The sequence below is a fragment of the Nilaparvata lugens genome, chromosome 13 (genome assembly GCF_014356525.2).
Source record: "Nilaparvata lugens isolate BPH chromosome 13, ASM1435652v1, whole genome shotgun sequence".
In the NCBI taxonomy this organism is placed as follows: Eukaryota; Metazoa; Arthropoda; class Insecta; order Hemiptera; family Delphacidae; genus Nilaparvata; species Nilaparvata lugens.
Window position 1 is genome coordinate 5837912 of NC_052516.1, and position 26038 is coordinate 5863949.

Sequence of the window (26038 nt, forward strand, 5' to 3'; positions counted from 1 at the left end):
TTGAATTATTTAATCACAACATGTTTCGGACATTGATGCCATTCCGAAATAATGCCATGTTGTGATTAAATAATTCAAAAAAGGTACTGAGTTTTTTATTTTCTTTCTATTTTTATCACAAGTAGCCCTATACAGAAAAGAGATACTGTAAGCTAGATGGAAATTCGATGAGCGCTACCATTCAAAAATTATTTGTCAGTCCGGTTTACGGAATCAGCTGATAATCAGCCAATAGGAGAGCTTCTTGCCCTGCCGACTCGATCACCGCCAGTGCGAAAACGCCTGAAAAACGCTCCATGTGGCTTGGCACTTATTCAGACTGATTCTGGTCAGAAAATGATGACATTTACCTGTAGACAATGCCTTTCTTGTGTAGGAACATCAACCCGGAAACGATTTCTGAGGCATAGAAGCGAGCTCTGCCCTCGTCGAAGCGACCCGACTGCTGGATGTGGAACATCAGATCCCCACCGTTCAGGTACTCCATCACGAAGAACAGGTGGGACTGCAAACGTATATGAAAACAAATCAATAATCTATACTATAATAAAAGAGGAAACTGGTTTATACACGTAGGGGATAGAAAATCCACGCATCATCACGTCTCAACTACTCAACTGAGTAACTTGGAATTTTGCATATTGATTCTTGATTTGACGAAAATGATTATAGCTCTATTTCAAAGTCTTCAAGATATTTCATCATGTCAAGTTTTTAATCAGATCTTTGCGAAGCACGAGTTACTTGCTAGTAATAATTATTAAAATCTGATGCATAGGATAATGATTACAAATGATCATTACAAACAACAGGTGAGACTACAAAGGTATGTTGGAAAAAATCTTAGTTCAAATCAAATTTTAAATAGGCTAATATCAATTTTATAAATACGAGAATACTTTAAATTGCCAAATGTCTACTTTCATTTACAGGACTATTAGAGAATTGTGTAGATAAATCAAAACAAATCATTAATTAATAATTCTGATGCTTAATTACATGAATGATTGAATGATCTCTCGATACACAGGCTAGAATATAATTTCAAATATCAATTGAACTATTTTTTCATGGTTGACTATAGTGCTGACTATTGAAGAACTGTGTAGATACATCAAAACGAATCATTAATTAATATTCTTATGCATAGGAGAATAATTACATAAATGATCTCTCAATACACAGGCTAGAATATGATTTCAAATATCAATTGAACTATTTTTTCATGGTTGACTATAGTGCTGAACTTGAGAACAATTCAACAAAATAGAGTTCTATTATGAAGAGGAAGCGTCAGCCAATAAGAGAGCATTGTGGGCGTGGCCTTGTACTGAGCAAGTGATGAGGGGAATTGTACTTGCTCGTGATTGGTCGACGTTCAAATAGCCTTCCACCAATAGAATTCAAGAGAGGAACTGTGAACAAACTATTTTTGTTTCTGTTTTAAGTCCTATTCTACTTGTATTGAATCTAACTTTATTTTGAATTTGAATTTTCTATTAATAGAATACTCTTAAGTTTTCTATTCTAGTAATCTATAATAAAATAAAGGAAAGAGTTTGATTATACACGTATGGGATGGGAAATTCACGAATGACGCATCATCACGTCTCAATTACTCAACTAAATAACTTGAAATTTTGCATATAGATTCTTGATTCACCGAGGATGGTTATAGGCCTATTTTGAACTCTCCAAGATTCCAGTACATCGAATTTTCAGTTTGTCAAGTTTTCAATTGAACCCTTTCTGAGCACGAGTTATTTGCTAGTACAGCAATAAACAGCGGTAATCCGGTAATAGTCCAGTCACGAAGTAGTGAAAAAGGACCGTTTGGGGAATAAATTCCCCAATTCAGTATGTAATGAATAATTAGTGATTTGTAATGAGTAATGAGTACGTAATGAGTAATGGATGATGAGTAAACTAATGAGTAATGATTGTTGACTCACCTCAGTCTGGAAAGTACAGAAGAGATGGCAAAGATAGGGATGGTTGGTGCCCAAAGCTAGAACCTTCCGTTCTATGAGGGTACATTCCACGTCATCATCTTCCAGAACCACATCTTTTTTCAGACATTTTCACCGCGTAATAGCATTCGGTGCCTATTAGCTCTGCTAATAACACCTGCACAAAAACAAATAAGAGTACGATTGATTGATTGAGTACTTTATTCATGTAGATTACAATATATACTGGCTTATACACTTATATACAATAGCTTACAATACAATAAAATTATAGATGAATTTACATAATATAGACTAAGAAAATAATTATTGAACTGTATATGATATGAAAAAGTAATTTGTGATATAATAACTATAGATAATTATATTGTAATGCATGTACATAAATTGGCGGAGCTTTGGACATATCAATGTCCATTCTTCGGAAAGAATATTAAAAATATCCTCCCCACTAACTCTCTACCAAATTACCTCTACGATCACAGACAGTTAGATTCAAACAGTATCTTTGATCAATGATACAATCTATTCTCTCCATTTTTCCGATAGTTTTCAAGAGCTGTGATCAGTTTATCGTTCTAAAGGTGCATATTATCATTGGACAAAGGGTTCGTGGAAGACCCCGGCTACAATATCTGAAGCAAGTTAGCAAAGATCAAGGAATCCAGAGCTACATCCAACTGAAAAGTACAGCTCTGGACAGACAACGATAGAAAGCTGCCTACCAGTCGATTGATTGAAGTTGAAGAAGAAGAAGAAGAAGGTGCGTACAGACTTCTGTGCCACGAACACGCACATTTCGTTTCTAATCAACTTATCATATCTGTATATTTCAGTGGAAGAGGGGGCTCCTATTGTCTCAACTTCGCCCACAACAGTTGTCATATTTCAAAGTGTGATAAATAAAGTGTGTAAATAAATAATAATAACAATTATATATTTATTTTTTGTTTCTGCGTGTACAAATAGAGATATAATAAGAATAGAATATCAGCTGATGAAAAGTAAATATTGCGCTTGTTCGTGACGCATACGTTTGTACCCACTCCTTTATGTTTATCAAGGTACATGTATTTCCAAAATTTGAAACTATTCCAAATATGAACTATAAATACTATTTTGGACTATTTAATAAGACTATAACCTATGTAAAGAGTATTATTATTAACTTCAATTTTTCTTTCCATTACAAACTGCTTGTTTATGATCACTTTTAAATACTTAAATTATGACATACTGTAGCAGCCTGATTTCAATGATTAAAAGCTATCAGCTTTTACTCACGTTTGTGAGGCCTTCTCTGACTGATTATCGTGAAATTAACCACGGTTAAAATTTAACCGGCTATTGTGCAACCGGGGCCTCAGGGCACTCTTCCACACTTTTTCCAAACAGCGCCATGACCTCTATAATATCATCAGTTTTAGGAAAGCGCTGTATGCTTTGTCTAATTCCAGACAAGGATAGCAACACCAATGTTAATCAAATACTGCCATTATAACGTGAACCTCACTATATGTGGGTTCCGAGCCACAGGGAAGCAATTTTTAAACTCTTGGGATGAAAAATCAACTATACCAACTGTTTATGATAATTTATTGATCTTAATAATTGATGATATTTGGAATTTCACGACATACCTTCCCGAAACTCCCCTTGCCAAGGACCTTAAGGAACTGGAAGTCCTGTATGGAGTACTTCCGGAAGCGGGGTAGGGTGGTAGCGGGTGGGGTAACGCGACACCGGGACACCTCTGTACTGGTGACCACATCGTTCAGCCCACCTAAGCCCAGAGACGAGTCGCTCAACTGACGTAGAGGGGATCCTGAGCTACGGTCGCGTGATTCTGCTGATCCTGAAAAATATTACAATCATTTATTTATTCACAAGTTTGTTATTGTTATTCATCTATAAATTTTCTATTCTTATTTATTTATTTGTAATATGTTGAATATGTATTTTTTCGGCATACTCACTACTGAGCTTCCTGCAAAATATTAGACTACAATCATTTATTTATTCACAAGTTTGTTATTGTTATCTATTCATCTGCTATTGAATTATTAATAAGATTTGTAGAATATGTATTTTTACGGCATTCTAACAACATTACTATACTTAGCTCCATGTTATAATGAATTTATTGTTCAAAATTTCTGCCCAGAGAGCGTAGTCGGCGTGGACTTGTAAATGAGGACAATTTTGTTGGCAACATTTTTAGTGCCGGTTGCACAACAGCCGATTGAATTTTAACGGTGATTAATCCCACGAGAACCAATCAGAGAAAGGGTTTTTGAAAAGACGGCTCTCGTGAAATTAATCACGGTCAAAATTCAACCGGCTGTTGTGCAACCGGGCCTTAGTGTTTCCCTCACTGGATGAGAAACAAAAACATGTTGTAAACAATCATTTCCACAAGTTGACGACATCATGCTGTTGTGCTTTCAAAGAAATTGACAACAAATTGCTGCAGTTTATTGGAAACTCAGTTGACAACTCTAGTGTAAACAAAGTTTTAGAAACAGAATGTAGAACTGCTGAAAATTTATTTGCAAAAGCTCTCTCCCTCATCAACTTATGATCTTCAAATCTATTATAGTCCCAGAATTCATAACCTCACATCCCTGGGATACTTCTTTGACATTCAAGATAAATATCTCCCTCATTAACTTCTCCAAATAAATCAAACTCAAATATGTACCAATTGCTGTGATAAAATATAATAATGTTATCTACAAAGTCATAAGTGAAAACATAACCTATTTTTTGATATGTTATCCATTATCATAATTTGGATTTAGAATAGTTTTGTTTCTTGTGTAGTTGAAAATTTGATATTGTGATAATTATTCTTATTGAATAAAAAAAAAAGAAATTATCGTCAAAAACCAAAGATTTATTGATACTTAGAAAGACCGGTTTCGGTTGTATCAATAAATGTTCAATAGAAATTCAAAGATTACTATTACCCTATTACCATAGGTAAGGAAAGTATTGCTTTCCGAAAAAAATTAAGGTACCCCAATTTCTAAATTTCTATACGTTTCAAGGTCCCCTGAGTCCAAAAAAGTGGTTTTTGGGTATTGGTCTGTATGTGTGTGTGTATATGAGTGTATGTGCGTCTGTGTACACGATATCTCATCTCCCAATTAACGGAATGACTTGAAATTTGGAACTTAGGGTCCTTACACTATAAGGATCCGACACGAACAATTCCAATCAAATACAATTCAAGATGGCGGCTAATTTGGCAAAAACTGGGGTTTTCGCGATTTTCTCGAAAATTGCTCCAACGATTTTGATCAAATTCATACCTAAAATAGTCATTGATAAGCTATATCAACTGCCACAAGTCCATATCTGTAAAAATTTCAGGAGCTCCGCCCCATCTATGCAAAGTTCGATTTTAGATTTTCAATTATCAGGCTTAAGATACAATTTTAACAAAAGTGGAAAAGATTGAGCATGAAAATCTCTACAATTAATGTTCAGTAACGTTTTCACTTAAAATTGAAAATAAGCTCGAAATTCGAGAAAATGTTATTATTTCAATTGCAAACTGTTGGCAACTGTTGATTCTATTGAATCATTCACTATGAAGAGATAGCAGACTTCGCGTGTCTCCAGCTTTATTGTCCTGTCACCAGCTGCCTCAGATCTTTGAATAGTAGACTTGAGATGCGCGGGACCACTAGCCTAAGGTGATCAATTTCATAACGGCAAGGAAAGTTGTGTGAGTGCACCACACCAGATTTTTTGAATAGTAGCGCTCATCGAATTTCCATCTAGCTGTTTACCCTGTTGTCAATATTTGCAGTAGCAGAAGTCTTCGGGGTTGAATTACAGCATTACTTTGGTTTTTCGTTTAATAATAATGATTAATTCATTAGCATCTGAAAAATTGCAATATCTCAGTAATTTCCATTTGTAAATAAGATCAATTAATGTGTGGTTTTTGACAATTTCTTAGTATTTTCATTTAATAAGAATACTTTTGGGCAATGCATGTTATTCTTTCCCAATCATATTTATATATGATTCATGATTGCATCCAAAAAATTAATGAATGAATGAGTCACTGTAGAGTCCCACTCTTCTTTGCGATGTCTTGAAGTCACAGAAGTAATAATACTCCATGAAATTATTCATCACTCATTCACAAATTTGTGTCAAATGATGGCACTAAGTTACTCTTATGAATGAAGCTTTTACTTTCTTCTATCCTTCCACACTGTCATTATAACTACATTAGCCACTAGCCGTCAGGCTCGCTTCGCTCGCCGTATCCGTCTGGCCAGGGGGCTCCGCCCCCTGGACCCCCGACTGGATCGTCCAAAAATGAGATCAGCGGGCTCGCTTCGCTCGCCTGCATAATGTAAACATTTTCTGTCTATCACTTGATGAAAGAACAGAGAAAACGCAAAAAACCGCTAATTTTGGGCGTATATTTGGCGTTATTTCGAATTCCTTCTAACAGAACATTATTACACCCTAGTTGAGTTTCTGTACTAAATTTGAACAATTATTTCTGTTCATTTATTCTCAATAAAGCTTAGAAAAAGCAAAAAAAAGCTGAAAAAACGCTAATTTTGGGCGTGTATTTAACTTTATTGCAAATTCCTCCTAACACAACATTATTACACCCTAGCTGAGCTTCTGTACTAAATATGAACATTTTCTGTTCATTTGTTCTCGATAAAGCTGAGAAAACGCTTAGAAAATGCTGGAAAAACGCTAATTTTGGGCGTATCTTTGATGTTATTGCAAATTCCTTCTAACACAACATTATTACACCCTAGCTGAGTTTCTGTACTAAATTTGAACATTTTCTGTTCATTTGTTCTCGATAAATCTGAGAAAAAGCAAAAAAAAGCTGAAAAAACGCTAATTTTGGGCGTATCTTTGACTTTATTGCAAATTCCTCCTAACACAACATTATTACACCCTAGCTGAGCTTCTGTACTAAATTTGAAAATTTTCTGTTCATTTGTTCTCGATAAATCTGAGAAAAAGCAAAAAAAAAAAAAATGGAAAAACGCTAATTTTGGGCGTATCTTTGATGTTATTGCAAATTCCTTGTACCACAACATTATTACACCCTAGCTGTGTTTCTGTACTAAATTTGAACATTTTCTGTTCATTTGTTCTCGATGAAGCTGAGAAAACGCTGGGAAAACGCAGATTTTGGTCGTATTTTTTGAAATTTTTCCAAATCCGTTCTTAGTGCGCTTCTAAAGGGCCAACTGAACATACCTATCAAATTTGAACGTTTTTGGTCCGGTAGATTTTTAGTTCTGCGAGTGAGTGAGTGAGTGAGTCAGTCAGTCAATCAGTCAGTCAGTCAGTCAGTGAGTGAGTGCCATTTCGCTTTCATATATATAGACTATCACTATAGCTTCTAAGAATTAAAGCATTGCTGGATTTACTACATGAAAATATTCATTACTCATTCACAACTTTGGCCGGGTTGCACAACAGCCGGTTAAATTTTAACCGTGATTTTTTTCACGAGAACCAATCAGAGAATGCGTTTTTGAAAATACGGCTTTTCTGATTGGCCCTCGTGAAATTAATCACGGTTAAAATTTAACCGGCTGTTGTGCAACCGGCACTTTGTGTCTGATGAATGAAGCTCTGACATGAAGCTCTGACTTACATCTATTTACTATTTATTTCCTCATCCATGAATATCTTTCATTAATAAACCTTGGATCACTGAAACACTTCCGCATCATTTACGTAAGCTTTATCCTACATTAACTCTTTCGTTTCACCTTGAAGCTTTGACACTCAAAACTCATCAATTGAAATAAACCATCCATTACCGGACCACTTTCCAAATCAGTTGACGGAGAAAATAATCTTAGCAAGAGTTCAAAAAAAGATCTAATGTCAATGAAGATCCTCTCACTTTCAATGTTCTATTCGCAAAATAGCTACTCAATGTTTTATTTGCAAAATAAGTACGGTAGCAACTGTCTGGAATAACTTATCTAATACAGGTCGTAAAAAGTCTACACTAAATGATGAAGACTTACAACCAGACATCTACTTCTTGTATATTCATAATTTTTTTTCTCTTCTTTTTATTATTCCATCCTTCTTCTTCTTCTTCTTCTTCTTCTTCTTCTTCTTCTTCTTCTTCTTCTTCTCTTCTTCTTCTTCTTCTTCTTCTTCTTCTTCTTCTTCTTCTTCTTCTTCTTCTTCTTCTTCTTCTTCCTCTTCTTCTTCTTCTTCTTCTTCTTCTTCTCTTCTTCTTCTTCTTCTTCTTCTCTTCTTCTTCTTCTTCTTCTCTTCTTCTCTTCTTCTTCTTCTTCTCTTCTTCTTCTTCTTCTTCTTCGTCTTCTTCTTCTCTTCTTCTTCTTCTTCTCTTCTTCTTCTCTTCTTCTTCTTCTTCTTCTTCTTCTTCTTCTTCTTCTTCTTCTTCTTCTTCTTCTTCTTCTCTTCTTCTTCTTCTTCTTCTTCTTCTTCTTTTCTTCTTCTTCTTCTTCTCTTCTTCTTCTTCTTCTTCTTCTTCTTCTTCTTCTTCTTCTTCTTCTTCTTCTTCTTCCTTCTTCTTCTTCTTCTTTTCCTATAGCTCTCTCTTCTTCTTAATCTCTCTCCCTTTTTCACATCATTCCCAACCCGACTTCTTCTCTTCGATCCTCTATCTCACTCTACAATCCCAATGATTTTCTCTCTTATAATTTGCAAAGTGGAAAAAATCTCCTTCATCTTCGTCTCCCTCTCTTTTTTCTTCCTCTCCTCCTTCTTCTCCCTTGCTCTTCTTCACCCTCTCCTTCTTTGCTCTTCTTCTTCTTCTTCTTCTTTCTCTTATTTTTTAGCCTTTCTTCTTTCTCTGGTTTTCTTGCTGTCAAAACAGATAAGATGAACGATCTGTGATGAATTTTAAAATGTAGATACATCATCGTTAGGTCCACCTTATAATGACAGTGGAGAAGAAAAAGAGAACAGCGTTGCTGATTCTCTGTCTTGACACTGCCTTCTATAGAGGACAGCTGATGCAGGTATATCTGATCTAATATTAACTGTTCATTCTTGTTTAAAATAATCAATTATATTTTATTAGGCAAGAAATTATATTTTTCAATAATTTCATAACGAATTTTCATGGTTAATATGAAATATTCATTTCAATGATCAGTTAGATTTCAATCTATTAAATATATTTTCAATCATTCAATTAAAACTTCCAAAATTCAGATTTAATATTTGTTGATATTCAATCATATTTCTACATTGTTAAAACACAACCTGTCAACGTTGCGATGCTAGTGAAGGATAGCGCTATCTGCTTTGTCGAATGATAGACAATGATAGCAACTCCAATGTTAACCATTATAACGTGGACCTCACTATAGATATAATTAGTATTGAAGTACACTATAGTGAGGTCCACGTTATAATGACAGTTTTTGATCAACTTTGGTTTTGCTATCCTTGTCTATCATTCGACAAAGCCGATGCCAATTGAGTTTTTGACAGTGTAGAAATATAATTGATCAATGGAGAGAAACGGCATCGCTATTCTTCTATCTTTATCCACTGCCATTATAACGTGAACCACACTATAGATAGATAGACTACATCACTTGTCGCGAATTCAGGAGGGATATCTAGAAGCAAAAATAATATACAGAGACTAGCCGTCTGGCTCGCTAGCCAGGGGGCTCCGCCTCCAGGACCCCCGACTGGATCGTCCAAAAATAAGATCAGCAGGCTCGCTTCGCTCTCCTGCATTTTTCATTTGAGCATTTTTATCATATTTTAGGACAATCCAGTCGGGGGTCCAGACTAAACGTCTGGCTAAACGGATATGGCGAGCGAAGCGAGCCTGACGGCTAGAAATAAAATATTCCCAGGATTGAAGTAGCAGTGCCCAATCAATTTTTCCGCGATAAATGCATTTAAAACTTCAACTTGGTGCCAACCTAACAAAGTCAACTCAACTTAATGCCAACCTGACAAAATTATTAATTTAGTTGCCAGTTAACAACAACTGTTTCGAAGAGGTACTCTATCTAGATTATAGTTCTATAGTAACATATGATATGGAAATTTCAATTATAATAAAGAGATTGGGAGAAGAAGAATTTACAAACAACCCTTAGAGTTGAAATATTGCCAAAAGATTTCTTAGTGCGCCTCTAAAGGGCCAACTGAACATACCTACCAAATTTGAACGTTTTTGGTTCAGTAGATTTTTAGTTATGCGAGTGAGTGAGTGAGTGAGTGAGTCAGTCAGTGAGTGAGTGCCATTTCGCTTTTATATATATAGATACACAGACTTGTTGCGAATTTACGAGAATATCTAGATGCAAAAATAATACATAGATATAAACAGATAGAGTTCAGAGTATGTGTAAGTTGTTGAAGACATTAGCCGAGATAGTATGTGCTCTTTAGTGTCAGAGAGGAGACAACATCATACTTTATTTATAATCGTAAATAAGCTGCTACACTACACTACACTATACAGAGAGCGCATGGGAAGGCTTTTGGCATACTACCATTAATTTACTCACTGGCCCCGCTCTGTTTTACCTTTCTCTTCATCTCTCGAAACACCCTTCTAATCTTTTCCCCCACCTTCTTCTTCTTCTTCTTGTTTTGCTTCTTCTTCCTATTCTTCTTCTTCTTCTTCTTGTTCTTCCTCTTCTTCTTTTTCTTCTCTTGCTTCTTATTCCTCTTCTTCTTCTCCACCACCTCCTCCTTCTTCTTAATTTACTCTCCATCACCGCGTTCTTTTACCTTTCTCTTCATCATGGAACACCCTACTCTCCTCTCTCATCTTCTTTTTTTTTCTTCTTCTTTCTCTTCTCTTTTTCTTGTTGTTGTTGTTGTTGTTCTTCTTCTTCTTCTTCTTCTCACTTTACTCTCTTTCCCCGCGATCTTCTACCTTTCTATTCATCTTGGAACACCCTCCTCTCCTCTCTCTTCTTCTTCTTCTTTTTATTCTTCTTATTCTTCTCATTCTTCTTCTTCTTCTTCTTCTCTTCTTCTTCTTCTTCTTCTCCTCCACCCCCTCCTTCTTCTTAATTTACTCTCCATCACCGTCTTCTTTTACCTTTTTCTTCATCTTGAAGCACCCTCCTCTCCTCTCACTTCTTCTTCTTTTTTTCTTCTTCTTACTCTTCTTGTTGTTTTTGTTATTGCTGTTGTTGTTGTTGTTGTTGGTGTTGTTGTTCTTCTTCTTCTTCTTCTTCTTCTTCTTCTTCTTCTTCTTCTTCTCCTCCTCCTTCTCCTTCTTCTTACTTTACTCTCTTTCCCCGCGATCTTCTACCTTTTTCTTCATCTTGGAACACTCTCCTCTCCTCACTCTTCTTCTTCTTTTTTCTTCTTCTTCCTCTTGTTGTTGTTGTTGTTGTTCTTCTTCTTCTTTTTCTTCTTCTATTCCTTCTTCTCCTTCCCCTCTTTTTCTCCTTATTCATCTCCTCAGTTATTATTATAACTGTTCCTGTGTTAGCGGAGATCAGTTTAAACTACAGTGTATCACTTTTTGATACACTTTGTGTATCAAATTTATACATATGGCTTGACTTGAAAACAATTATGTGTATCAATTTGATACACATGGCAGTTAAAGTGTTAATTTGAACTTTAGTTTAATGTGAAGACAGCAGTTTGAGATGTTCAGATGCGGACATATTACACTGACATCAACGGTTTTGTCAGAATCTAAATTTCTGATTCTGTTGTTTAAATTCAAATTCTGAAATTGCTGTCATCTGATGACAGCATATATATCTTTGAAAATAATTCTAACGTTCAGTATATTTGGAGTGAAAGTGGTACAGTACTATTCATTTGTAAAGGTGCGTACAGATTTACGCGCCGCGAACATGAGCAATTCACTCAGTTTAATCAACTGATGCCAAGCTTTTTATATCTGTATCTTACCGTTTCTGTAAAAATACAGATATAATCAGCTGATTAAAAGTGAATTGCTCATGATCGCGGCGCGTATATCTGTACGCACCTTTGGATAAACCTCATTGGATAAAATGAAGCTTCATATTCCGAAATTGATGTCATCTGATGACAGCATATCTTTGGAAATGATACGAACGTTTGAGTATATTTGGAGTGAAAGTTGTACATTACTATTTGCTTGTAAGTTAAGATCATTAAATAAAATGAAGCTTACAACACTTTATCAATTCCACCTGAATATGAAGAAATTTCTGTCTACAGTGGTGTTAATCACATAAAAGATTGTTTGATCATTGCCTGTAACGTACAGAATATAGAAAAATACAAAATTATTGGTGATGATTTCTTGATCCATTCCGAGCTGCTTTGTATAAACACACTTTTTTATGTATTTGAACACGACATGCAGTCGATTATTAAGTAAATATTAAAAACTTTTACTTACTGACTGGAGTACTTTCAATCGTCTGGCGATCATTTTCAACAGTGTAGACCGGAGTACACTGTTGGAAATGATCGCCAGACGATTGAAAGTACTCCAGTCAGTAAGTAAAAGTTTTTAATATTTACTTAATAATCGACTGCATGTCGTGTTCAAATACATAAAAAAAGTGTACAAAATTATTATTCTTAAACGAAAATCCAAATTAAACGCAGTCATTCACCCCAAAGACTTCTGCTACTGCAAATATTGACAACAGGGTAAACAGCTAGATGGAAATTCGATGAGCGCTACTATTCAGAAATTAAAAAATACAAAACCAGGATATAAAAATATCTCTTAAATATTATCTGTCAAATGAAACAAATTTTTACCTCAAAACAATCGGCTCCATTCCAATGCTTTGAAACAGAACTTCAATTTTTGACACACTTTGTGTATCAAATTTATACATATGGCTTGACTTGAAAACAATTATGTGTATCAATTTGATACACATGGCAGTTAAAGTGTTAATTTGAACTTTAGTTTAATGTGAAGACAGCAGTTTGAGATGTTCAGATGCGGACATATTACACTGACATCAACGGTTTTGTCAGAATCTAAATTTCTGATTCTGTTGTTTAAATTCAAATTCTGAAATTGCTGTCATCTGATGACAGCATATCTTTGAAAATAATTCTAACGTTTCAGTATATTTGGAGTGAAAGTGGTACAGTACTATTCATTTGTAAAGGTGCGTACAGATTTACGCGCCGCGAACATGAGCAATTCACGTTTAATCAACTGATGCCAAGCTTTTTATTTCTGTATCTTACCGTTTCTGTAAAAATACAGATATAATCAGCTGATTAAAAGTGAATTGCTCATGTTCGCGGCTCGTATATCTGTACGCACCTTTAGATAAACCTCATTGGATAAATGAAGCTTCATATTCCGAAATTGATGTCATCTGATGACAGCATATCTTTGGAAATGATACGAACGTTCGAGTATATTTGGAGTGAAAGTTGTACATTACTATTTGCTTGTAAGTTAAAGATCATTAAATAAAATGAAGCTTACAACACTTTATCATTTCCACCTGAATATGAAGAAATTTCTGTCTACAGTAGTGTAAATCACATAAAAGATTGTTTGATCATTGCCTGTAACGTACAGAATATAGAAAAATACAAAATTATTGGTGATGATTTCTTGATCCATTCCGAGCTGCTTTGTATAAACACACTTTTTTATGTATTTGAACACGACATGCAGTCGATTATTAAGTAAATATTAAAAACTTTTACTTACTGACTGGAGTACTTTCAATCGTCTGGCGATCATTTTCAACAGTGTAGACCGGAGTACACTGTTGGAAATGATCGCCAGACGATTGAAAGTACTCCAGTCAGTAAGTAAAAGTTTTTAATATTTACTTAATAATCGACTGCATGTCGTGTTCAAATACATAAAAAAAGTGTACAAAATTATTATTCTTAAACGAAAATCCAAATTAAACGCAGTCATTCACCCCAAAGACTTCTGCTACTGCAAATATTGACAACAGGGTAAACAGCTAGATGGAAATTCGATGAGCGCTACTATTCAGAAATTAAAAAATACAAAACCAGGATATAAAAATATCTCTTAAATATTATCTGTCAAATGAAACAAATTTTTACCTCAAAACAATCGGCTCCATTCCAATGCTTTGAAACAGAACTTCAATTTTTGACACCACTTTGTTTACAAGGAACAAATTCCATTTTCATTAAACTCCACTCAAAACTAATCCTTGTTAGATTCCACAAAACACACAAAAACAACAAAGCAAACATTAGAAAAATCAAAGCAAACATTAGAAAATCAAAGCAAACATTAGAAAAATCAAAGAAACTTTTAGATGGTTATTGGGATTGTTATACATCGAACAGGCAAAACTACATTCAACCTATGTGAAGCTATATGGTAGTCTCTGATACTATAATAACTCTCTCAACAGTAATAATAGACAGTAGTCGACAATAAGCTTTTTTTAACGAAATATTGGCTTGAAATTTGGAAAACGAATGACCTATACCATGGTATATCTATTTACATTATGTTATATTCCCTCTATGCCTGTACTTGATAAGAGAATAATGATATTATTCCATGTATTAATTATATTAACTTGTCTTGCCTCTGTAGATTTGACCTCAAAACTCATGACAGATGATTTGATATCAACCTTGAATTATTTAGTTTCTATGAACTATCAGGAGAGGTTTTAATTGATTATAAACAACTACACTTGTTGGTATATTATGGTATTTTTCCCATATGCCATACGCATGAAATATAATATATCAGTAGAGAAAGTTTTTAAACATAATAATTGAGAGTGAATTTGAAGAGAACCCAGTTTACCTCTTTCAACGTTAGATTTAATTCAATTTAAGCTTTCATCTTGACAGATTTTATCTTAGTTTTCAAAGAGATAATTGATAAATCTACCAGAGTTGATCATGATTTGGGTTTTTTTATTAGTGAAAAAATGTTATAAAGCGATTTGAACATTATACAATTTGCGAAAAATTCAGTTTTTTACCTCTTTTGACGGAAGTTAGTGCCTCACCCAATAATTTCTGGTTGACACCACATAGATTTGGCATCAGTTTCTCGCATTTTCGGTGACAATTGACGTCACAATCTGTGTCACAAATCCAAAGCAACAAGGTTTTGTCACAGTTTATTATGTTTCAAGAGAATCCAAACATATTATTCGATAATAAATCGAATGAAACAATATCGTTGATATATTCCTGGATTTGGAAAGTGTAAATTATAAGTGTAATTATTTGGAAAGTGCAAATTATTATTTGTACAGTGTAATTATTAAGGCTCAACTCACACTTACGTGACTCAGGTCGAGAAGAGACTCGACTCTAGTGTTGAGAGCAGGTGTTTTCAAATGGTGACACTCAGACCAGTCGATTCTATTCTCCGCGAAGTTGCTATTTGAAAACACATGCTCTCAACTAGAGTCGAGTCTCTTCTCGACCTGAGTCGCGTAAGTGTGAGTTGAGCCTAAGTGTTATTGTTGAATTATAGTGTAAGATGGAAAACATACTACAGTATAAGATAATGTATACAGTATGATAGACTTAAAAATAGAGTATGTGAATAGAATACGGTACAACCATTGTAACTTTAATAGAATATGTTATCAACAGCATCATAAGAGAGAAGAATAGCCAAAACGTGATATGTCAATCTAGAGTTCTATTCCTCAATCAAAGCCTATATAGTTCAGTCAACGAGAGATTATAGAGGGAAAAGTTAGGAACACAACTTTGAACTTCACAGCTCTCTTAAGGATAGTAAGAGGATTAACATATCAAAAGTCCTCAATAGAACACATTGTTTCCAAGATATAAGCATGTAAGTAATAAGTGAAAAATACAACTTTCAAACCACCCTCATCCCTTTAGCACATGATGTAGGGGTTGGGATTTTTGATATGCTCACCTCCAAACTAGTCTCAACAAAGCTGCGAAGTCGAAAATTGTGTTCCAAACATTCCCTTCAAATTTCATTGTCAACTGATCTATTGTTGCTGAACAGAAAATTTCACTCTAAACACTAAACCTGCTGCAACAGTCGTAGGGAAATGCGTAAAATAGTGAAAATATACATCAAATTGAAGATAATTTGATGCTCTATCAGCTCATAATCAGCACAGTTTTTTTTTCATCAATCGTTCGAAAACTATTAGGTCGAAAAGATGAAAAAAATGGAGGCTGAAGTGTTTTTTCAGAAAATGTCTCACTTTCAAGAGCGGATATCTCAGAAACTATGAGAGATATGGAAAAAATGTAGAGGATAAAACTTATTGGTTATTTAGTAAGCTTCAATTTTGTACGGAATACAAATGTTCATAAGATGCATAGTTTCTGAGATGTATGCGAAAAATGAAAAAATAGTTCTTTCAAACCACCCCCATCCCTTTAGCACAGGGGGTAGGGGTGAGGACTTTTGATATGTTAATCCTCTTACTATCCTTGAGAGAGCTGTGAAGTTCGAAATTGTGTTCCTAACTTTTCCTTCTATACCTTCATTTGAGCATTCGTTGCCTGGACTAATATGAATCAAAGCCTATTCCTATTATGACACGAATTTAAGGACTGCCCAGTAGCCTCACGCGAACTTAATGAGAACGATTCTAGAGTAGTTGATATTCTTGGTACAGTATTAGCAAATATTTATATTCCATTGGAAAAAAGGCTATAATAAATATTCTGTGTAATTTATGAAGCTATCAACTCCTATTACTTATTCGAAAGACCAAAGTAGGATCAATCGTTTATTACTTATTTATTTACAATGACACTAATGTAATAACATTGGTAGATAAAATAATAAGGTAGTCCTCGTGCTATTTTTCTTCCAAATTTATAGGTGACAAAGTCCAATCTGAATTAATTGATTCTAATCTCTCATTGAAACTGGTTTCTAAGGGATTTATATTCAAAAAATTAATATTATAGGAAATACTATTAAATTTAGAATAGAAAAAGATTTAGCTGTATCCTGTACAAATTGATTTTTGCAATATTGTGACATTATTCAAATTAGTAAAAAAGTAAATTCGTATGGCTTTTGTTGGTGGGGAGTCCCTTGCGGGAAGGTCCCACCGCCTGAATACATAATTTAAGCCGTCAATGGGCCTTACGACTGTCATACTTCAGCCGGGACCGACAGTTTAACGTGCCCATCCGATAACAAATTAGTATTTTCACTCAATGTGGGAAGTATTGACTTGCACATCAGAAGGAGGACAATATTAGATTCGTATTGTGGAAACTATCCCATTTGAGTTTGTAAGTTTGGAATATTAATTCATATTCAGAAGCATACCTCATTCCCAAATATATTACAGATGCAAGAAATATTATAAACAGTAACCTACTTGCTTTCAATCTCGATTTGGCTTTCCCTTTGGTTTTCACTGTTTTATAACGTATGAGAATTGAACCCGGCACTAATTCAACTATAAATATATCATCATCAGAGTCTTCCTCCTCACTATCTTCTTCTTCTTCACTATCACTCTCTTCCTCTTCTTCCTCCTCCTCACTGTCTTCTTCATCATCATCGTCCTCATCCTCTTCCTCATCCTCTTCCTCTTCCTCTTCCTCTTCCTCTTCCTCTTCTACTTTCTCTTTCTTTTCCTCATCACTTACTCCCAACTTTTTCTTACTCAAACTATTCGGTTCCTTCACAACTTCTGCTGGAGACTTAGATGTAGCATCATTTTTGAGGTTAGGTACACTTGTCTCAACAACGGTCTTATCAGTTGATTCAACTACTGACTTCCCAGTTGATTCAACTACTGACTTTCCATTTGACTTCCCAGTTGATTTCTCAACTGATTTTCCCACTTCCTTAGGAATCAACTTGATTTTTGGTTTCGTTTGTTTATTGGCTTCAACTGAATCTGCAATCGTTCTCTCAGTTCTTTTAAGAATTGACTTGATGTTGTTTGAGTTCAAATTTATCTTAGCACAAGTTTTATCAGCGGGTTTGATAGCTGTATTAACAGCAGCTTTTGGAGTGGCTTTGGTAGCTGTTTCAACTGCTGGTTTTGGAGCTGCCTTCAGTGTTACATTGGCTTTCTTGGGTCTCAGTTTTTTCTTGGGAGATGTTTCTTCGTTACTATCATCTGATTTTATAATCGGTTTTTGTCCAGATCCCACAATATTTCCACCAGGAGCTTCAAGATTTCCATCTGAAACTACTTTAACTGTTGATTTCAACAGTTTTGGTTCAGTTTTCTCAATATCTCCACCACAATCTTCAGAGCTATTCTCTCCAACAGCTTTAACTACTGTCGTTTTCAACTTGGATTTCACTTTTTTGTTCACAAGTTTCTTAGGAGTTGATATTGTGATCGCCCCTAGGTCCGATTCGTTGATAGGTTTTTGAATTGTCTCAGGAATTGATCCATCAGTTATTTTCGAAGTTTTTTGAGAATTGGTTTGGGTACTGGTTGATCGTTAACTCTGGAAGTTGATTGAGTTGTTAAAATTGTGTTTGACTGAGGTTTTGCCGATTGTCCTGTCGAAGAAGTTGATTGAGTTGCTAAAACTTTGTTTGACTCAGGTTTTGCCGTTGTCTTAGAAGTTGAATGATTTGCTGAATCTTGGTTTGACTGAGGTTTTGCCGATTGTCCTGTCGAAGAAGTTGATTGAGTTGCTGAAACCTGGTTTGACTGATGTTTTGCCGTTGTCTTAAAAGTTGAATGATTTGCTGAATCTTGGTTTGACTGGAGTTTTAACGATTGTTCTGTTTTAGAAGTTGACTGAGTTGCTGAAACTTGGTTTGACTCAGGTTTTGCCGTTGTCGTAGAAGTTGATTGAGGTACTAGAACTTGGTTTAATAACTGAGGTTTTACCGAGTTTCCCGTCTTGGGAATTAACTGAGTTGCTAAAACTTGGGTTGACTGTGGTTTTACCGGTAGTTCTGTATTGGAAGTCGACTGAGCTTCTAAAACTTGGTTTGACTGGGGCTTTGAACTATCAGTTAACTTGTGATTCAGTTGACCAGTTGATTGAGATGTTAACTGTGGATTTGAACCAGTAGTTGAGTTTGAAGTTGATCTAGAAGATTCCATACGTCTCTGAGAGATACAACACAGTAAATAATAAAGATTGCTCTCCCAAAACTGACTTGATATGCTAGTCAACACTTATTTTCCAATGATTTCACATCATTTAAGGAATTGTAACTACGTCACAAAAGCTATGAAGCAGAACAGGAGCATAATAATTATTTCTAATGTTGAATCACTGTCTACTATTATGCTTTGATTTTGCTATTTGATTCTACGAGTACTAAACTACTGTTTCCACTGTTCTGCTCTATTATCCCTTCTATACGCTTTAAGAGTGGATTCGAATTATTGTAGTAGAAATGTATTTATTAACAAATATTTATTTCTATTGTAGATAAGATGATGCTCACAAGTACAGAACACCTTTCATGCTAATTCCGTAGACCGACCCAAAGTGAACAAGACTTGTGAATTTCCATAAAGTTTTACTCCTTTACTATTTCGAGAGAAACAAGATTGTACCTTCTAATTGCAATTTGAATGTTTTAAGATATTCACGAGCATCAGTTCATAGTTTTCGAGGAATCAGTCCATACGAGGTAGTCACAAATATAATAATGTTCTAAGAATCAGTCCACTCTATCTCCAAATCAGATAATGTATGATACCAAGAACTGCTCGAAAAGTGAAATCAGCTTTAGAATATTTCATATTATTTCCTCGAATTCATCCCAGCTTGAAAAATAAACTTGAAACTGTTTACAGCTTGAAAGAGTTAGTTTAGATTTGTAGATCTGATAACAATTTTTTCACAGAGCCAACTTTATTTTGAAGTTGTTCAGCTTTGTTGAAAAGTGATTCGAAGAATATATGAGGGTTCAATGATGATTTTTCATATATGATCTCCAAGAATTATATAGAACTGGTTTTAATTAGAGAGTGAATACTCTGATTTTATACTTATACTCTTATAACCTACTTTTATAGTTATAATTCTATACTTTTTCTATTGAACTCTGATCTTATTTTTCAGATCTTCAAAGGCTGTCTCACTCTAAACCCACTCACACATCGATGAAACTACAGTAGTATTGTAATAGTTGATTCACTATGTACACTCTCAATATTCCAATCGAATCAAATTAATACATCAATTTAAAACTTCTAGAATTTGTCAAGCAATAACGTAATCACATTTAAACTTTAATCACGGCACTGATATACTTGACATCATATCTTAGTATCAAACTTTCTATCATTGAAATATAACTTCTCCGATCCATCTAAAACTTTTATTTATTCATTTATTCAATCATTCAGAATTACACAACTTACAGAAAAGTACCACAGGCTTATAAGCCCAAAACGGTTCCAATTCTAATTTATACAAGAGTCCAAATGTACCTAGGTTATGTGTCACTTCAACATTCTTCAATTACACACTCAATTTACCGTTTTTAAACTAAAAAAATACTTCTCAATTAAATTAAATCAATCACAATTGATTAGAAAATTCCAAACTTTGAAAAAACTATAAAATTTTGAAAGATGTTGATCAATAATGTAACCGCGTTCAAAGTCTGATCATAACAATAATTATACTCGGAGTTATTGTCGAAACTAGGCGTTGTGATATTTTAAATAAAAAAGGGTACTACAAATTTTCATATTGTTCTTATCAATATTATACTCGATATAATAATATTTTATTGTTATATAATACAGCATCAGCACTCAACTAACACTTCTCAGATTAATCTAAAACGTTCTAAAACTTTTCAATCTATAATATGTACCGCCACGAACAAGCTCCGATCTCAACTGATTGGCATGTAGCACTACCTCTCCTATATTCATCGATTAGCAGAATAGATTTTTTTGCACATGTCCAAAAATGTCCTCCAATCATTTTTATTGTTCAAGTAAACACTGGGTGAAAGTGCCATAGGGCAGTTTGACAGTTGGCTACCTGAGCTATGGTGAAGTCCACGTTATAATGGCAGTGGAGAACGATAGGAGAACAACGTTGCCGATTCTCTGTCTTGTCAATCCCTTCCATAGACGGTAGCTGATACAGGTTTATTGATGTAATATTAACTGTTGATTCTCGTTCAAAATGATCAATTATGTTTTATTGAGCAAGAGATTATATTTATCAATAATTTTTCTCAACATTGCTTCTTTTTATTTTGGATCGAAAAGTTTGTGACCGATTTAGGAAATAATCCCCATATTCATTCATAGCAATAAAACTTCAACCGATTATCGCTTCAAGAAAAGAATTTCATAATCAAGATTAAATATTTTGTTAATCAATTAACTATTCTACATTTTTAAAAGAAGATCTGGCAACAGAGCAGAGCGAGAAAGAGACAGCGCTATCAGCTTTGTTGAATGATAGACAAGGATAGCAATACCATTGCTAAACGAACACTGCCATTATAACGTGCACCTCACTATATATCCCCTCTCAGGGCATGGATAAATAAATAAACTTTCTTTTGGCAGCTTGAGTGTTATGAGGTTATTTATAGGTGGGTTTTTGTTGTAGAGTATTCTGCACACTAGACCCAAAGATCAATGACAAGGAGATGAGTGATGTGATTCGTATTTTGGGTCAGGCATGTCTAGATGCTTTTCAAGGTCATAAAAATGATGATATCTTACTGATATTTATAATAATCATAGAGTTTCTTAGAGAAATGATAGCAAAGGAAGGTATCTCATGTTGAAGGGCGTGTATGTTCCAAATTTCACTGTTAACTCAAGCGGATATACCTTCTATAGTGAGGTCCACGTTATAATGACAGTATTTGATCAACTTTGGTTTTGCTATCCTTGTCTACCATTCGACAAAGCCGGTGGTACTATCCTTTTCTAGGTCCACAACGATGCCAATTATGTTTTTGACAGTGTAGAAATATAATTAATCAATGCAGAGAATCGGCATCGCTATTCTTCTATCTTTATCCACTGCCATTATAACGTGGACCTCACTATAGTTATTTTTTTGGAGCTATGTGACGCTGGTACTGAGCACTACCTCCGTAAACAAAGCCGTAGTGAATTCTGGTGACGTCAGCACAGGTAGGGCTCCTACACCAATAACAATTCGTTGATTTCAGCTGATCTATATCAGCTAGTGTTTTATTGGTGTAGGAGCCCTACCTGTGCTGACGTCACACGAATGCACTATGGCTTTGTTTACGGAGTTAGTTTACTGAGCCGTTCTCTCATACTGTGCCGTTCTAAAGGTGCGTACAGATATATGCGCCGCAAACATGAGCAATTCACTTTTAATCAGATGACTATATATTTTATATTGCTCTCCTATTGTTCTTGTGCTTCCTTAAATTTCTCTTCTTGCATGTTTTTTGTTCCATTATTGCATGGATATTCTGCTTGTAGAGGTGCGTACAGATTTACGCGCCGCGAACATGAGCTTTGAATCAGCTGATGCCAAGCTTTTTATATCTGTATCTTACCGTTTCTGTAAAAATACAGATATAATCAGCTGATTAAAAGTGAATAATTGCTCATGTTCGTGGCGCGTATATCTGTATGCACCTTTACACTTTCACACCCGGCCAAAACAGTAATAATAGTCAGTATTCGATAGTAATCGGCTCGAGTTAACAAATAATCGGCTTCAAGTTTGGAAAAAAAGATAACCTCTATTATGGGATATTCTTATACTGTGGATATTCTTCTCCTTCTCCTTATAAATTCTTATCCTTACTGATATTCTTCAATATTCTTATTCACATTGTCATGTTTTTTTCATTTATGATATAATACAGAGTGCTTACGATTCTTCTATCCAAGATGATATTTTTCAATTTTTGTTCAGTTTTTCTCAACTCTGAATAATCCTTCTCAACTTAAATCATAACATACAAAAAGCTCATATTCATCTCTTTTCTGTATAGGGCTACTTTTATAGAAATAGAAAGAGAAATAAAAATCCTAGTACCCTTTTTGAAATATTTAATCACAACATGTTTCGGACATTGATGCCATTTCCAAGTGATCACTTGATTTAATTTTTTTATTTTACAGTTATTATAGATAGGAATTCTTCCCCCACACACGAACCAATAGTCTATGTGGGGGAATATTTATTTCCTGAAAATATTTGTTATTGAATTGAGATGTAATTGTTTTATTGATGTATTTTTTGATGGAAATAAATTGAATTGAAAAAAAATATTTGTTGTGATATTATATTATTTTAAATATATATATATATATTATATATATATATATAATATATATATATATATAAATATGATATTATAAATATTTCAAAAAGGGTACTAGGATTTCTATTTTTCTTTCTAAAAGGCTCATATCTTGGATACCTCTAAAATTGTTGAGGATGATACATGAATAAGCCTCAGGATTGAACGTAGATGATGCGAGGCTTGATGAAAACAGATACTTTCTCAATATTCCTCCATTTGTTATCACAATTTTTCCATGAATTCTCAAATAGAATTCAATTTGAATTGACAATAATATTGTAATGTGATGTATCTACATGAATCGTCTAAATTTGAACAGGTAAAACTGACCACTCTTGATAAATGATATCCTAGATTTCTATCAATATTCCCCATCTTTCATATATATTTTTTCCACTTTTTGTGTAGTTGAGAAGTTGATATTGTGGTAATTATTCATATTGAATGAAAAAGACTAAGGAATTGTCAAAAAATACAGATTTATTGATACTTAGAAAGACCGGTTTCGATTATTACACCGTTGTCAATCTCTGATAAACTGAAATATATTCTTTCTAATATAGACTACTCTTTTATATTCTACAAAAAATGATGAAATAATTTGCAATCATCTTTTATATTCTTTTTTCACTTTTTGTGTAGTTGAGAAGCTGATATTGTGGTAATTATTCATATTGAATGAAAAAGACTGAGGAATTATTGTAAAAAAACACAGATTTATTGATACTAAGAAAGACCGGTTTCAGTTATTACACCATTGTCAATCTCTGATAAACTGAAATATATTCTTTTTAATATACTCTTTTATATTCTACAAAAAATGATGAAATAATTTGCAAACATCTGCAAAATGGTTGGTTCCACATCTATAGTAGCATAGCCACCTCTAATACAAGGCCGCGGCCTACGATAATGCAACATCGCAGTGTAGGCCTAGAATCTAATACATGATTGGTGAAAAATATATAAAAAAATACCAGCTGATCTTTTTCGCCAATCACTTATTAGATTCTAGGCCTACACTGCGATGTTGCAATATCGTAGGCCGCGGCCTTGTATTGGAGATGGCTATGATAGTAGTCATTACTTTCCTACACAATTAAGCCCTGCACACACACACGTCTATTTTTGTTCGTACAATGTTTGCCGTCCTTATGGATTCTATAAGATTAAACGGAACTTGACAAACATCATGTGTTTAATCTAATGGAATTTGTGAGGACGACAAAATATCTTACGAACAAAAATCAATGTGTGTCTAGCCACTACCTCCGTAAACAAAGCCGTAGTGCTTTCGTGTGACGTCAGTACAGGTAGGGCTCATACACCAATAAAAATTCGTCGATTTCAGCTGATCTATATCAGCTAGTGTTTTTATTGGCGTAGAAGCCCTACCTGTGCTGACGTCACACGAATGCACTGCGGCTTTGTTTACGGAGGTAGTGGTCTAGCTAGCCTATTAGAATGTAATTATAAAATTTGCTCATAGAGCTTTCGGAGTTGAAAGTTCTTTACTCAGTAATTTCGTGTTTTATTATTGTAATCAAATTCCTGGTTCCTTCCAACTTACAGCAAAAGTGCAGTACTGAAACCAGGATCGTTCCTGCTATAATTGAGTACATAGAGCGAACAATACAATAGTCGGTAAAGAAAAAACAGGCTATTGCCCAAAACTTCTTCAATTTCCTGATTTTGTCACAAATCGTCCAAATATTATGTAGGTTATGTTCACTTCAATTTCAACACCAAATCTTCAATCTGAAACTATGAATCAGAATAAAACAAAGAATTTAAAATTCAGATAAATTGATAATGAAACTTCCGTTAAAACAAAAACCAAACTTCAAATATTCACAAAATATAGAATAAAATCACTTAAATTTTGAGCTCGAAAATATCACTTTCAATTTATTGTAGAAGTAGTTTGTGTTCTAGATTATTCTCCTATTTCTTCATTTGTTTTTTCGTTATTGGCTTGCTTTTAATCTGAAAAATTGTCATAAAAATGACAAGAATTTACACTACTATGCTTGGTGTACAAACCACCATTGCTGTGACGTTTGGATGAGCTGCGAATTGTGGGATTGGATTGTCTAGACCAATAGCAGACGTTCTCCTTATTTGGGCATTTGTCATCTACCAATAATATAGCTTGCTCAGATGCTCACTAGGCCTGCTACAAATTCTGCTGCTGTACATTTAAGTTTGATTTTAAAGTTAATTTTTATTACCGTTCTGCTCAGTTATGCTTGTGATTGAATCCTTCATACCTCCTTCCAGTTTCTCTCCATTTCAATTCATTCATTAACCATTTATATCACTTGCTAGACATTTAATTACTCCATAAATTCTGTTGCTCTAGACCATAGTTTAATTTACCAGAGATTTCATTCATCTATTCATCTGTGGATATGATAACAAATCATATAAATATGATCGGGAAAGAAAAACAGGCTGGGCCCAAAACTATTTTTGCCAAAGTTTCATAATGAATAAATGTCACCGGAAAATAGGTTATGTTTAATCATATTTGATGTTATAGCAGAGATTTTATTTATTCATTTGTGGATATGATAACAATTCGCATGAATATGATCGGGAAAGAAAAACAGGCATAGCCCTAAACTATTCCATTGCCAAATTTTGATAATGAATAACATATCCGAAAAAATAGGTTAAATTTTAATTGTTGAAAGCTCAAGATTGATAATGGTGTAATAACCAAGACTGGTAGCTTGTTATTGTAATGATTTAAGGGTTAAGATATCCTCGAGTTTATTATGTACATCAATAATATGTGAATACTGGTGCTAGTCCATTATAAAATGAAGTTACAAGCAGGTTATATCATAGCAAAAACAAGCTTTTC

At 34.3% G+C, this 26038-nt stretch overlaps 1 protein-coding gene across 1 annotated transcript in view; it reads right to left on the reverse strand.

Moving 5' to 3' along the window:
• Nucleotides 1-26038, reverse strand: part of LOC111060482 (transcriptional regulator ATRX) — a 47858-nt gene that overhangs the window by 11805 nt on the left and 10015 nt on the right. Inside the window, 4 exon segments of the mRNA XM_039439662.1 lie at nt 351-505; nt 1953-2075; nt 2077-2127; nt 3611-3825. Of these exon segments, the coding sequence (XP_039295596.1) occupies nt 351-505; nt 1953-2075; nt 2077-2127; nt 3611-3825 (544 nt within the window).